The sequence below is a fragment of the Sminthopsis crassicaudata genome, chromosome 5, assembly GCF_048593235.1.
Source record: "Sminthopsis crassicaudata isolate SCR6 chromosome 5, ASM4859323v1, whole genome shotgun sequence".
Taxonomy (NCBI): domain Eukaryota; kingdom Metazoa; phylum Chordata; class Mammalia; order Dasyuromorphia; family Dasyuridae; genus Sminthopsis; species Sminthopsis crassicaudata.
The window spans coordinates 52327196-52342041 of record NC_133621.1 but is presented as its reverse complement, the minus strand read 5'-3'; the positions used below and the strand labels follow the sequence as shown (position 1 = coordinate 52342041).

The following is a 14846-nucleotide window of genomic DNA, read 5'->3' as shown; positions in this document are numbered from 1 at the left end:
GAATAAGAGCGGTTAGGGAATGCTTCTTAAAGCCCTGGAGGATAACGGACCAAAGCTGCACGGTCTGGTGGGTGGCTCCCCACAGTGGCCGGGGCTGGGACCCTTGTGATCAGCCGCTCCAATTCTTCAGTTTCCTACTTGAGATTGACAGCGACTGACGAAACTGGACATGCGCAAACTCTCATACGCACGCGCCCTTGGTTTAACCAATCAGCACCCTTAGAGGGACATTTTAGGGGCGGGGCTGATGACGGAGAGGGGAGGAGTCTGAAGCCGGGTCCTCGGAAGTGATTGGCCCGCCCGGGGCGCCACATTCCGAGATGGGGTGGAGTCTCGCCCTGGAGCCTCGGCCTCAGAGCAATTCTCCTAAATTGGGAAGTCCTGGGGTTCTCTTGAAGTGGAGGGGCGGGCGCTGAGCGCGTGCGGTCTGCGCTTGCGCGGGGGTCTGGGACAGGGCGTGTTTACTCTTGTGGCTCCTGGCAGAGCTGTGAAGGTCCGCGGACGCCGGTACCCCCACAGTGAGTGCGGGGGGGGGGGGGCGGTGTGGGGGCGCCTGGCTCTGGCTCTGCCCTTGGGGTCGCTGGGGGTCCGCTCCTGTCCGGGCTTTCCTGGGCGTGGGAGGGCGGCGGGGGCGTCCCGGGACCCCTTGCCTAAGAGCGCTCGTTCCGTCCCCTCAGATCATGTCCAAGTCTCTGAAGAAGCTGGTGGAGGAGAGCCGGGAGAAGAACCAGCCCGAAGTGGACATGTGTGACCGCGGCATCTCCAACATGCTGGACGTCCACGGCTTGTGTGAGTAACCCCCCTCCCCCCCCCGGGGGCCGGTCCGGAGCTCGCGGCGGGGGCGGGGCGGCCCACCCGAACTCCCAGGCTGGAGGTGCCCTCCCGCGGGCCGATGATTGCAGTCCTGAAATGCTCAAACTTTTCTCCTGGTTTAAGTAAGAAACACATGCAAACTTTCATTAACTAAGTAAGTGACTAACTGAGGTCCGGCTGGGCTGGAAGGAGTCGCGGAAGCCGACTGGTCCAACTTCCCTCATCTTCCGCCTGGGCCAACCAGGCCTGGAGGGGCTGAGGGGTTTCCAGTCTCCCCACTGGGGACCACGATTGTCCCCTTCCCCCTCTCCGTCCCCCAGAGAAGTCCCGTGACACAGTAAATAGATTTCTTAAAAATTTGACATTAATTATAAACCAGTGGGTTTTTTCCTGACTTAGCAGGAATTCAGTTTAATTAGTAGAAGATATTTTTAAGTTCTGCTATGATGTCTCATTGTGGCATGAAAATGACTCTGCGATCTCCAAGCTGTGACAGTGAAACAGCCACAAGCTTCCTCTTCTTGCCCACTGGCGAAGTGGCGTGTGAGGGGATTGGGGGGGGGGAGTTCTGAGAGGCTTGTTCTCGGGCTCGTACCTCATGTTAAGGGACTGCTGGGCTTGGAGCTGAAGTGTTTGTGGGTGTGACCCGAGCACAAGTGACTTAACTCTCCCGGGCTCTGGTTCCTCATCTGTAAGATACAAAGGGCATTGGATACAGTTGCTAAATTGTAGTTGGGAATTTTGTATGTGTCAGTGGTGAGTACGCCCAAGCTGATGAAATCACTAATCCTTGAAATATGGAAGTAATTAAAAAAAAACTATGTGTACATAAACACTTCAAGGAGTTTGTGTGAGTGTTATACACACTACCTCTTGGGAGTGACAGGGAAAAGGGAATAAATAATGATGTCAATGTTATTAACAATCAAGAAAGTTATAAGGTAATGAAACATGAAGTGAAGGGTGAGTGAGGCCTTGTAGAATATTTGCCAGTAGAAATAATCCCATGTTTAGCTTTGACATAGTTTCTTTCATCCCTTTTTGAGGTCTACTGGTGCAACTATAAGGGTCCTCAAACTTTTTAAATGGGGGCCAGTTCACTGTCCCTCAGACTGTGGGAGGGCCAGACTGTAGTAAAAACAAAAACTCACACTCTGCGCCCCTCAGCCCATTTGCCATAACCCTGTGGGCCGCATAAACGTCCTCAGCGGCTGTAGTTTGAGAACCCCTTCTCTAGAATGTTTATCAAGCACCTTTAGAGCAGAGAACTTGGAGGGGAAAAGAAAAGAAGTAGCTGGAGAAACTAGGATGGATGATGGGGAACCGTGAACACTATAAAAGTTGTAGATAAATTGTATTTGTGAAGGTACTCTCCAGTGGGAAGAACTAGAAACAATCGGTAGTATTTGTAGATCCAGATTTCAATTGAATGTAAGTTAAAAAACAAACCGACTTTTATTTATTAGAACTATCAACAAGTAGCAAGCTCTGGGGAGCAGTGACTTCCCTATCACTTAACATTCCTGAGCCAGACACTGATCGTCCAGGGACGTTGTAGAGGGAGAATTCATCTTTGAGTTGGCTTAGTTGGTCTTTGAGGTCCCTTATATCTTTCAGCTCCTATGTTTAATTCATTTGATATTTTATACTGAGAAAGAGTTCAAAACCTGTTTTTGTTGGCCTTTCACGATGTAAGGACAAATTGATGTAGTGAAACTTCCAGCTACCCTTCAAATCATATTATCGACTTGGAAGAGGATTTGAAGCTGCTCGGACATCACTCACTTTGAACACTGAAGTGGTCAAGAAAATAGAGACTGGAAAGAAGCAGAAGGCTGTGGGAACATCAGCACTTGCACTGTAGTTGCTTCCTTTCTCCCCGATCCTATCTAAATCCACCTTCCACATCTGGCAGATCGCTTTCTCATATAGTGTTGTTGGTGATGGAGGATGCCTTCGTGAAAGATTGTGGGTGTTTGGGGCCATAGTTGGGGAGATACTTCTGTGCCCTTAAATGACTGGTTTTATCATGAATAAACACATCTCTTGAAAATTACATCATTAAAAGTTATAATGTCATTTTAGTCACTTTGACTAAACCAGACAGCATTTTTTCTTTTTTTTTTTTTTTTTGCTGAGGCAATTGGGGTTAAGTGACTTGCCCAAGCTCACACAGCTAGGACATGTTAAGTGTCTAAGGCCAAATTTGAACTCAGGTCCTTCTGATAGAATTGGTGCTCTTAGCTGCCCCTAAGTCAGCTTTTTTATATATCTGTTAATAACCCGGCCCTTTCTAGACATTGTGGTACAAATACAACATGAAATAGTCACTTCTTTTAGGGAGACAACACTCTGAGGGAAGCAAATATATAATGTATAAATAAATGGGATTGCTAGGTAGCATAGTGAGTAAAGCATGGGCCTGAAGTCAGGCATACTTTATGAGTTCAAATCTGGTTTCTGACACCAACTGTGTAACTCTAGGCAAATCCCTTAACCCAGAAAGAAATGGCAAACTCCTCTAGTGTCTCTGGCAGAAACCTCCAAATGGGTCTTGAAGAGTCAGATGTGAATGAGAGAACTGAACTATAGTAACAACAAATATAAAGAATGCTTATAGGTGCACATGTTTAACATATATTGGATTACTTGCTGTCTAGGGAAGTGGTTAGGGAGAAAGGAGGGGAAAAAAATTAGAACACAAGATTTTGTAAGGGTGAATGTTGAAAATTATCCATGTATGTATTTTGAAAATAAAATGTTTTAATTAAAATAAAAAATACACATGGAAAGAATACATCTATAGCAGTACAAAGTACTTAAATGCAATGGTTTGGGAGGAAAGGCGCAAGTGTTTGGGGAGGTGAAGTGCAGACCAGGAAAATCTTCATGAAGAAAATTGTTCTTTTATTGCATCTTGAAAGCAGAAAATATGCTGTAAGATGGAGGTGGGGAAGGGCTGAATTTTAGGGATGGGGTATAGAAAAGCAGGACAGAGTAGACTTTCTAAGGATCCAAAAGAAAGATTTTGGTTATGTTCCCAAATGCAGGTGGTGGAGAGGGAGAATGGAATAGGCATTTAAGTGCCTCTTATGGTACCAGACCCAGTGCTAAGTGCTTTACTGATATTCCATTGGGACTGAAAAGATGGATTGGAGCCAGGATATAAAGGGCTTTAGAAAATAAAGGAGTTTAGATTGTATCTTCCAGGCCATGGGGAGCACCAGAGGTGATTGAGTGGGGGAGTCACATGGTCAAAGCAAATCACTTTGGCTACAGGTTATTGGATGGTCCTGTGTGTTGAAAGACTTAAGGCCCAAAGACCAATTAGGAGACCTTTGAGATGATCTGGGCTGGAAGAGATAAGAGCCTCTACTCTGCTAGTAGAGAAGGGGTTGGTTGGATTTGTGAGAGATTAGGGAAGTAGGTGCAGCTAATCAACATTTAGTAAGTACCATCTGTGTGCTTGGCAAGTGGCAGATTATATGGAGGTAGGAAAAGTGAGTTACAAACCTAGGATAGTGCTTGTTTGTCTCAACCTTGTGGGCTGGAAAGCGGTGCCGGCCTGGGCAGGCTCCCTCCTAGGTCCAGACCAGTTTGCCTTGCATTGAGGCATTCTGAATATTCCTCTGTAGGAGTAGCCCAGCTTGGTGGAATGGGCCAGAGTTGGAGGCAGAAGAGTCTGCATTTCAGGGCCATCTCCAGCACCACGGACAAAAGATATGTCCTCTCTGAACCCAATTGTCTCATCCCTAAAACAGGGAAAAGGATATTTAAAACACCTAATCTCCGAGGATTGTTGTCTATAAAAGCAGCTTTTAATCCTTAAATTAGAAACTCCAGTTTTTATGGGAGATCTTTCCTGATGCCCCTGGATGCTTGAGCTTTCTCTTTTGACATTATGTCCCTTTTACACTGTACCTATGTTGCACGTGCATAATCCTTTGCATGTTGTTTCCCCGAATAGAATGTGAGTTCCTCTAGGAACACTGTGCCTTTCTTTGTGCCCCAGTGCCTGGCACATAAATAAGCGCCAAATAGCTGATAACTGACTGGCTGAGCTGTTTAAGGCAGCCCTGCTATAGCCTGCTTATACCTGCTGTGTGTCTTTCCTTTGCCTCTTGAAGTTCTGGGATTCTGTGAAGTCACAGCTTATAGAATCCCTGAAGGAATATAATTAGATGGCCTTTTATAGTTAGAAATAGTGTAGGATCATTGGAAATACTGCCCACTTATTATTCAGCTGGATTTCTTTCTCTTAATCAGTTATGGACCCAGGGCCTTTCCCCTATATGGAATCTGTACAAGATTATATTTACCTCACTGGACTACTGTCTGTCTGCATGTTATACTAGGCAATATATAACCATCTTATTTTTCAGCAGCATTGGCCCCTATGCTGTTGCCCACACCCAGCATTCCATCTCCAACCATCTATCTCTGAATGACCTGGTGAATCTCTGGGGATCAGGCATCTCATTGAAGTGGCCCCTGTAGTCACACAGAGTGATGGGATTTGCAACTAAGGGTGGGGTACCTGGCAAATGTTATGGTTGAGGGGGGAATCTCTTTTCTCTGGATTTGACCCCAGTCATCCTTCATGAAAATGATAAATATTTTTGACACTTTTTTTTTGTGTCCCATCTTTTTGCTTTGTTGTATCTGCAGGACTTTTGAACAAATTATGGCTATCATAATGCCATAGCTGTAGTACTAAGGCCATTTTGTTGTATGATGGCTTACATTGAATGTGTTCTTTATGGGATGCTGATGCTCTCAGGCTATTTTCTATTGGATAGATTGGTTGATTCCAGACTCTCATTTTAAAAGTCAGTAATATAGAATGGAAAGAAGTTGAATTGCCCAATGTGATACAAAAGATCATCACAAATAATGCTTTTGGGATGGACTTTTGGCTCTTACATTGCCATGTGATGGGCCTATCTGGTTTTGTTTTTGCTTTATTCTAGCTATAATGTCATATCTTACAAAGGATCCTATAGTTCAATTTTTCAAATACTTATTTAGTGCCTTATGCACGTAGTATATTAGCCACTACAAAGACAAAACTGATATTGATCCTTTCCTCAAGAAACCACCATTCTATTGAGGCTGGAGTGGGAGGATCAATATATACTAAACAGAAAATCTTTACAAAGGGAGGAGAATCAGTAGAGATCTTGGATGGAGATGACATTTAAACTGAATTTTAAAGGGAGCTACAGATGTCAAGAAGCCGTGGTGAGGATGGAGCACATTTCAGGCATGGTGTGTGTCCCCAAGACATGGGGATGTCACATTGGAGATCAGCGGACAGAACTAATTGCAGCGGAGCAAGCCAAGGGGAGGAATGTGAAATCATTCAGGAAAGAGAACTTGAAGGACAATTTTAGATGTGAAAGGAGCCCAAATTCAACTGTTTTGGAAATAAGTCTGTGGTGCCATCTTGTGGTACTTTTGTTACTTTGTCACTTAAAAAAATTCTCACTGAACCTTAGAAGTAACCAGAATAGTAAAGGATCTAACTCTCTCTTATGCCCTTTAGTAAGTCCCCAGTGCCACCATGTCTCATTGCGGTGATGCTGTTGTCATTGGATTCAGGAATCTTGAGGTTGAAAGAGCAGAAAAGAGAAAAAGCCGTAACAAAGGAGAATAATCAGGTTCTAGATAGTTCTTAGAAATGCTGAAGGTTTTTTTTTTTTTTTTAAGATAACACTTCATTGATTAAGTAAATAAATTAAATACAAGTAAATATAAATAAATTAAATAAAAATCACAAAGTTCAAATTCATTGATTTCTCCTCACCCCCCCCCCCCCCCCGCCCCAATCCTTCTAGGTCTTTATTTTGTGATACTCTTCTAAAATAATCATTGATATTTTGACCAGGTTAATGCTGATTGGCATCATAGTTTGCCTACTGATTTGTAAGGGGAGATGTGGGTAAAATTGCCCCTCTCGGTGAGATGCTTTCTTGACTACTGCCCCTGTTTTGGACCTGATTCTCTGGACTGTTTCAGGATTCTGTCCAGATCTTTGGGCTTCTCAGACTAGTAGATGTTTTGGCATCTTTAATTTTTGTCCTTGTCTCTCTGCCAAGAAATATTTTCTCTTTCTGGGTGTAGTAAGGCACAGGGACTTGTGAAAAGATAGAAAATTTTATTTAAAGTTGTATTAGTTCCCAGAGAGCAGTAGAAATACACTTCATTAGATTTGGGGCTCCCTGATCTCTGAAGAGGTAGCTTTGCTCACTTTAAGTTTACATCTCTTCCTCTGTTCCAGCTCCCAGATCAAAATAAAGCCCACAGCATCCCTCCTAGTTTCCATTTATCCCACCCATTCCAGTGACATTTTTAAATATCAAGGAGGATGAAGCCTGGAGGAAGGCCAAAAAAGTGGGAAGGGTAACTATTGTGTTAAGTCAGTATGTTTTCTTCCTCTCCTTAGCTGACTTTAAAGATACTTCTCTATAAATTTCTGGGCTGAACCAAAGGCATGAAAAAGCCTTTTAATATTTTATAATAAAAACTGAGGCTGATCACTATGAGCTTCTTCTCTCCTCTTACTCTTTTGTGCCTTCTGTCATTCTCACTTCTTCTCTAGGCTCATGCGATGAAGGCACTTTCTCCTTGTTTAGGTGATCCCATTCTATTCCGTCTCCTCCGATAGTTTGCCCCCTGTTCTTTCACTAATTTCCAATATTTCTCTTTCCACAGCCTACAAACATGCTAATGTCTCCCCCAATCCTGAAAAAAAAAAAAAAAAAGCAAACCCTCACTTGATGCTTCAGTTCGTGCTAACCATCATCCTATATCTCTTCTTCCCTAGGACCTAAGCTGATCCAAAGCTGGACCCCAGAAGATACTTGCCCTTTCTCTTCGATTAGTCTCTCCTTAACCTCCTACAGTATGGCTTCTGGCTGACCATTCCACCCATTCTGCTCTCTCTACTAACGAGCTTTTCGTGGCCAAATCCAGCACCTCTCTCCCAGTTTCCCCTTGACTTCTTGGCAGCTTTTGACCCTTTTAACCCCTCCCCCCCACACTTCTCCTTGATTCCCTCTGATCTCTAGGTTTCCAGGACATCCTTCTCTCCTGGTTTTCCTCCTCCTTTGTCCAGTTGGTTTTTCTTTGTCTCCTTTGCTCTCTAACCTCAGATTCAGGGTTCTTATTCTCCCGCTTTATGGCAGCTCACTTAGAGCTCATCAACTCCTTTATATTTATGCCTCTGTTTTGACCTATCCTGCTTCTGACTCTTTGCTGACCTGGAGTCTCACTTCCAACCATCCTGCAGACGTCTCCAACTGAATGTCCAGTGGACATCTCGCATATGTCCACAGTGGACCTCTTCTCTCCTCTTCAGTCTTCCCTGTGCTCTTAATTTCCTTTTTTCCTATCCAGGCCAGCATCATCTTAGTTCCTCAGGCTCACAAACTAGAAGTCATCCTGCATTTCTCACTATGTCTCATCTCCTGAATCCAAGCTTCTGCCAAGGACAATGGATTTTGCCTTTGCAACATCTCTTGAAAGGCAGGGATTCTGTCTCTGCCCCTCAGCTCCAGACTCTGACTGGCCCCCATGCATATAATGCTCTTCCTCCTCACCTCTGCCGACTGACCCCTTTGGCTTCCTGTAAGGCCAAATTAAAATTCTACCTTTTACTGGAAGCTTTCCCTAATTGACTCTCTTAATTTTCGTACCTTCCCTTTTGTTAATTATTTCTTATTTATCCTGTCAATAGTTTATTTGTGCATATTTATTTGTATGTTGTTTCCCCTTTAGATTATGGGCTCTTTGAAGGCCTGGAATATTTTTTGCTGCTTTTTATATTTCCCATGCTATTAGCACAGTGCACATAGTAGGTACTAAATAAATGTTGCTTAATAGCATTCACTTATTATGTAACAGGGCTCGTCCTTGGTAATTTCTGGCTCCCAGGGTGGCTAAAATATTATTCTCACCACTTACCTCACCATGTCTCTAGGGTCCATGAGCAGCAGTGGCCAAATAGGAGGTACAGAATTCTTATGTCTTCTTGACTGATTTGGACAGTGCAGCTTTTATACTTTGAACATTCTATTTCTGTGAACCCTTTTTCTCTTCTTTTAATAGCAGTGTTCTCATGAGACTCACAAAGAAACAACCACTCACAAACAGAAGGAATTGAGGTTGCATAAATACATCCCCATTGCTACCTCTTTTAAACCAGACATTTTAGAAGCTTCCAGTACTTCTGGTTCCTTTGATTGCATCATTTTTGTTTTTGTATCCCAATAGGCAGCACAGTTCCTGGTGGGTAGGAAGGGCCTAACAAAAGTTTGTTGACAGGTTCAATGACTGGGTGTGGGTCTTTCCACCAAAAGAAAAGATTCCAATTCTATTATAACTTAGTAGGCAGTCTTTGAAAGTGTTTCTGGCCTAATAATTTAACACCCTGTAGTCAGTCTCATTATAAGCAGCTCCAAATTTAGCCTAGATTACAAAAAAAGAAAATCCATGCATTGGTCCATAGGAGGCGTCTTTTAAAATTTGGTTTAGGACCTGCCAGATCTTCAAGCTCCACTCATATTGTCTTTAAGAACCAGAATTATTACTTGCTTATAATGAGGAACAGGAATAGAAGATTTGTGAAGAAAATCATCAGTAAGCAGCCAAAGAATAGGCAGGAAATAGATATGCTTGATGGAAGGAATATTAGACTTGAAAAATCTGGATTCAAATTCTACCTCAGGTACTTACTGTCTGACTTTGAGTAAATCATTTAACCTTAGTTTTCTCATCTTTAAATGGAAAAGGTTGTATTAGATAACTTTTGAGGTCTTTTCTAGATATGATCCGATAATCCTATCAAAGAGCAATTTCTTTTTTGTTTGTTTTTTTGAAGGGGGGAGTGATGGAGAAGAAAGGAAACTTTTCCTTTTGGACCAGTATTATAAGTCTAAAATGAAAACTCTGGAGTAAAATATGGACAAAATTCTGAGGAATCTAGAAAAATTTTGTGAGCTCTTTGTTCTTTCTAGCTATCTCTAAATTAATGATCCCCTCTGAAAGAAGTAGGTGTCATTATGTGTAGCTGTCAAGTTTTTCTCTTTCTTTTGGGTAGTTGCTGGTATACTTTGGCAAATAGGAAATAAAAGAAGGCATCCTTTTAGAAATGTCTATTTTGCATGTTTAATATTTCTTATGTTATATGTTAACTCTTCCTTTTACCAGTGAGAACTATGTGGCCTGTTTGTTATGCATAGGGGATGAGGAGTTTATTAAAACAGAGTGGTTGGGATCATAGCACAAAGTGCCATAGATCTTCTTATCATTCTTATCATTAAGTTTCTTGATTTTATGGGACACATTTTTCTTGGTGCTTTCATTGACAGCTCTCTATTTAGACCCTGCATTTTAGGAAAAATTGAAAAAAGGAAGGAAACTCTATTTATAATGGATTCAAATTCTAGTTTTCCCACTTATTTCTATGGCATTTCCAGGTAATGACTTCTGTTGATTAGTTTTTTAAATTTCTAACATGAAGGATTCCTTCTGAGGTTCTTTCCACTTCTATAGCCCTGAGCTTATGAAAAATGCATAAAATATCTGAATCTACCTACAGATGCAAGAATTATATGAATAGAATTATAAAACACTGCATAAAACGTAAACAGTTGGAAAGATGATGTTCATGGTTGGGTTGTGTCAATATAATTAAATGACAATACTACCTAAATTCAGTGCTGTTTCATTCAGATTGCCAGAGTTACTTCATAGAAATAAGAAAAATAATAAAATATTTGTCTAGAAGATCAAAAGGTCAAGAATTTTTAAGGAAATAATAAGAAAGAGGGATAAAGAAAGGAGCCTGGCTGTAATCAATTTCAAACTTTAGTACAAAGCAGTTTTCAGAACAATCTTGTACTGTTTAAAAATAGAGAATTGTGATCATTGGAACCAATAATGTGTATGTGACCCAGAGAAAATAAAAAATAAGTGTGTAGTAGTTGGTAAACACAGAGATTCCCTAACACATATATCTCTCCAGAAACATAATAAGATCTCTTGGTATAGTTGATACAATAAATAAATATATATTAATCTTATAAATACATATTAATGTTATAAATATATGTTATGTCATTTTAATAGCTAGTACAACTAAATGATATAGTGTATAGAATGTTGGGTCTGGAATCAAGAGGATCTGTGTCAAATCAGGCCTCAGATATTTACTAGCTGTGTGATCTAGGGCCTCATCAGTTTCCTCATCTGTAAAATGAGCTGAAGAAGGAAATGATAGACCACTACAATGTCTTTGCCAAGAAACCTCAAAAGGACTCCCAAAGAGTCAGGCACAGCTGAACAATAGCAATAATATTAATAGCTGACATTTATATAATGCTTTAAGATTTACAGAGCACATTACATGTACTGGGGCTCTTATTTATCTCCATTTAACAGATGGGGAAATAAAAATTGAGATAGGGCAAATCACTTACTCAGGGTCTCTGTCCCCTACATCCTATTAGAATATTCAAGTGCAAATTAGTGGTGAGCCTCCATGCTTCACAATAGAATTAGATCCGATGATGTCTGAGCTGACTTTCTGTTGGGAAATTCGTCCCCTGGTATGAAGTTACTTCTTAGAGACACCAGTGGGTCCTCAGACTAGATGGGTGCAATCTGGGTCTGTGGCATCAATCATTTTTAATTCACTTAGATCAATCATCAAACATTTAAGGGCAGACTACAGGCCAAGCAGTTTCCATGATAATTTTTATTGTACTTCTGAGGTAATAAGTCATTGAACCTGTGTAGCCACCCTTTTCCCATCTATAAAAGAAGGCAGTTGAATTAAATGACCTAAATCTTAGTGATTCTTATTAGCAAAAATGTCCAAGACTCCTTGGGAACAGTAAGAAGCTATTTATCCTATGCGATAAAAGTTTAACACAGTTTCCTTTGTTAGCATCTAGATATAAGTTAGATACATTTACTAACTGTTGTGTTTTTTTTTTTTCCTTTGTAGTTACTTTATCCCACATCACACAATTGGTTCTGAGTCACAACAAGCTAACAAGTAAGTGAATTTTTTGTTTTGCTGCACATTTTCAAAAGATTGTTTCAGAGACTCAATGCTTCAATTCCTTTTACAAATATTACCATTGTTATTCCACTTAAAACACAGTAAATATATGGGAATAATTAATGTCATATCCTCAAAAATAGGTCAACAAATTATTTTCCCAAAGATAATTCTTTGTTCTACTTTAAGGGAATTTTCCCTTGGTGCTTGTTGTTAATATAATTTTGCAGCTTCAATCTCAGGGGAAGTGTGATGTAACTGAAAAAGCATTTATCTGGAATCAGGAGAGGTTGAGTTCAATTTTTGACTTGATACTTACTGGCTATGTGACTCCAAAAAAGCCATTTACAAATACTTTATTTTTTAATGCGCATTGCTTTATGAATCGTGTTGGGAGAGAAAAAATAGAGCAAAAGGGAAAAACCATGGGAGAGAGAAAAAAGCAGAAAAAAGAAGTGAACATAGTATTTGTTGATTTACATTTGGTCTCCTTAGTTCTTTTTCTGGATGCAGATGGTATTTTCTGTCTAAAGTCTTATTGCTATTGCTTTAGATCACTGAACCATTGAGAAGAACCAAGTTTTTTCATTGTTGATCATCGTATATTCTTACTGTTATTCTGCACAATATGTTTCTCATTCTGCTTGTTTCACTTACCATCAGTTCATGTAAATCTTTCCAGGCCTTTCTAAAATCAGCTTGTTCATCACTTTTTTTTTTTTTTTTTTTTTTTTAACGGAACAATAATATTCCATTACCTTTATATATCACAATTTATTTAGCCATTACCCAATTGGTGGTCATCTACTCATTTTCTAATTCTTTGCCATCACAAAAAGAACTGCTACAAACCTTTTTGCACATGTGGATCCTTTCCCCTCCTTTATGATTTCCTTGGGATACAGACCCAATAATGGCACTATTAGATCAGAGGTAATGCACAGTTTTAAAGCCCTTAGGGATAGTTCCAGATTCCTCTCCAGAATGGTTGGATCAATTTGCAACTCTACCAATAGTACATTAGTGTACAGAAAAGCCGTTTTAACCTTTCTGAATTTGTTTCCTTATCTGTAAGAGAGGCACAGTAATATGTGTAGTACACTCTCCTTTGGGTTGGTACAAAGTACTTTGTGAACCCTAAACTGCTTATAGGTGTGTGTTATTTTTTAAAACGTTATTTAGTATTTCATTTTCCCCCAGTTACACATAAAAACAGTTTTCAACATTTGTTTTTAGAACTGTGAGTTCCAAATTCTCTCCTTTCCACTCCACTTCATTGCAAAGGCAAGTAATTTGCTACAAGTTACACGTGTATCATTATGAAAAAACATTTCTGTATTAGTCAAGTTTTTTTTTTTTTAAATGGAACAAAATAACCTCTAACCTCAAGAAAAATAAAGGAAGTAAAAGATGTATGTTTAAATGAATATTCAAACACCATGAGTTTTTCTTCTAGGAATGGATAGATAACACTTTTCATCTTAAGTCCTTCAGAGTTGTGTTCTTGAAATATTGTATTCTTGAAAATAGCTAAGCCATTCACAACTGATCATCTTACAATATTCCTTTTGCTTTGTGTACAGCACATTTCACTTTGCATCAGCTCATATAAGTCTTTACACCTTTGTCTGAGGGCATCCTGCTCATCATTGTAGCACAATAATATTCTAATACAATTACATATCACAATTTGTTTAGCCATTGATGGGCATCCCCTCAATTCCCAATTCTTTGCCCCAGAAAAGAGATGCTATAAATATTTTTGTATTTATAGATCCTTTGCCTTTAAGATTTTTTAAAAATCTCTTTTGGAATACAGAGCTAGTAGTGAGATGCATAGTTTTTAGACATAGTACCTTTGGATATAGTACCATATTTCTTTATAAAATGATTGAATTAGAATACAGTGAGTTATTTTTTTCAGAAAAGGTTTAACTTGGTGACAAGATGAGGTGAATTTTGAGTGCATTAGTGAGATGACATTACTTTTGTTTCAATAAGGTCATAACTATCCTCCCTCAGGAAGTGGCTCCTATTACAACTATAGTCTGTCTCCTGTATACCACCCAGATAATAAGGAGGAAGTATGCTTTTTAGTTCCATGCTAAATGCTCAAAAATATTTATAGTTTTGTCAGTGGAAAAGTTGCACTTACTTGCAGATGTACTTAGTATCTAAATTTATAGAATATAAAGGGATAATTATTAACCTTATGGAAAGCTTCAGTTTATAGGATTCCTTTCATTATGGAGAGCTGTGCATTGATCTGTTTGGGTACAAGTAATTTGCAACAATTTGCTGACAGGAATTTTATTTTGTAATGTAGTGGGATTTTATTCCACCATAAGAAACTAATAACTATGAGGGATTTAGAAAAATATGGAAAGATTTATATGAATTGATGTAGAGCGAATGGGACAGAACCAGGAAAACAATTTATGCTGTGATTTTAACAGTAACGTGAGGAGAGACAATTTTGAAAAGCCTCAGAACTCTGAGCAAAACAGTGACTAAGCACAATTTCAGAAGACTAATACTTACTCTTACCTCTTGACAGAGAACTAAGGTATCAGAGTTTTAAAGTGTGATTCTAAGGAAACTGTAATTGAAAATAAATCATCTATAATGATTCATAACTACATGTACATGACAGTTCTATCATACATTGATAGTTTTATCCCGTCCTACTAGGAAGGAGGCTCTCATTATAGACTCCTATTGTTTGATGTTAATTTCCCTTCATGCCATTGTGTGGGCTTTTCTATTGCTATCAGTAGATAAAATTTTTTTACCAAATTTCTCTGATTTCTTCAGGGGCACAATTTCATAATTCATATGTATTTTATATCATATTGTTATGTTTCTTTTGTTTATATATTTAATGTATATATGCTTTTAATTTCTTATATTCTTATTATATATTTTAATTTTATTATAGATTTCTTATAATCTCTCACACTCATGT

General features: G+C 39.5%; 1 protein-coding gene across 1 annotated transcript in view; it reads left to right on the top strand.

Annotated features, from left to right (window-relative positions):
* The first annotated feature begins 319 nt into the window (after positions 1-319).
* The window catches only part of RSU1 (Ras suppressor protein 1), a 211490-nt gene continuing 196963 nt past the window's right edge, over positions 320-14846 (top strand). Inside the window, exons 1-3 of the mRNA XM_074266676.1 lie at positions 320-518; positions 678-789; positions 11825-11875. Coding sequence (XP_074122777.1) covers positions 681-789; positions 11825-11875 — 160 coding nt within the window. The 5' untranslated portion in view covers positions 320-518; positions 678-680. The remainder of the gene's footprint in view (positions 519-677; positions 790-11824; positions 11876-14846) is intronic.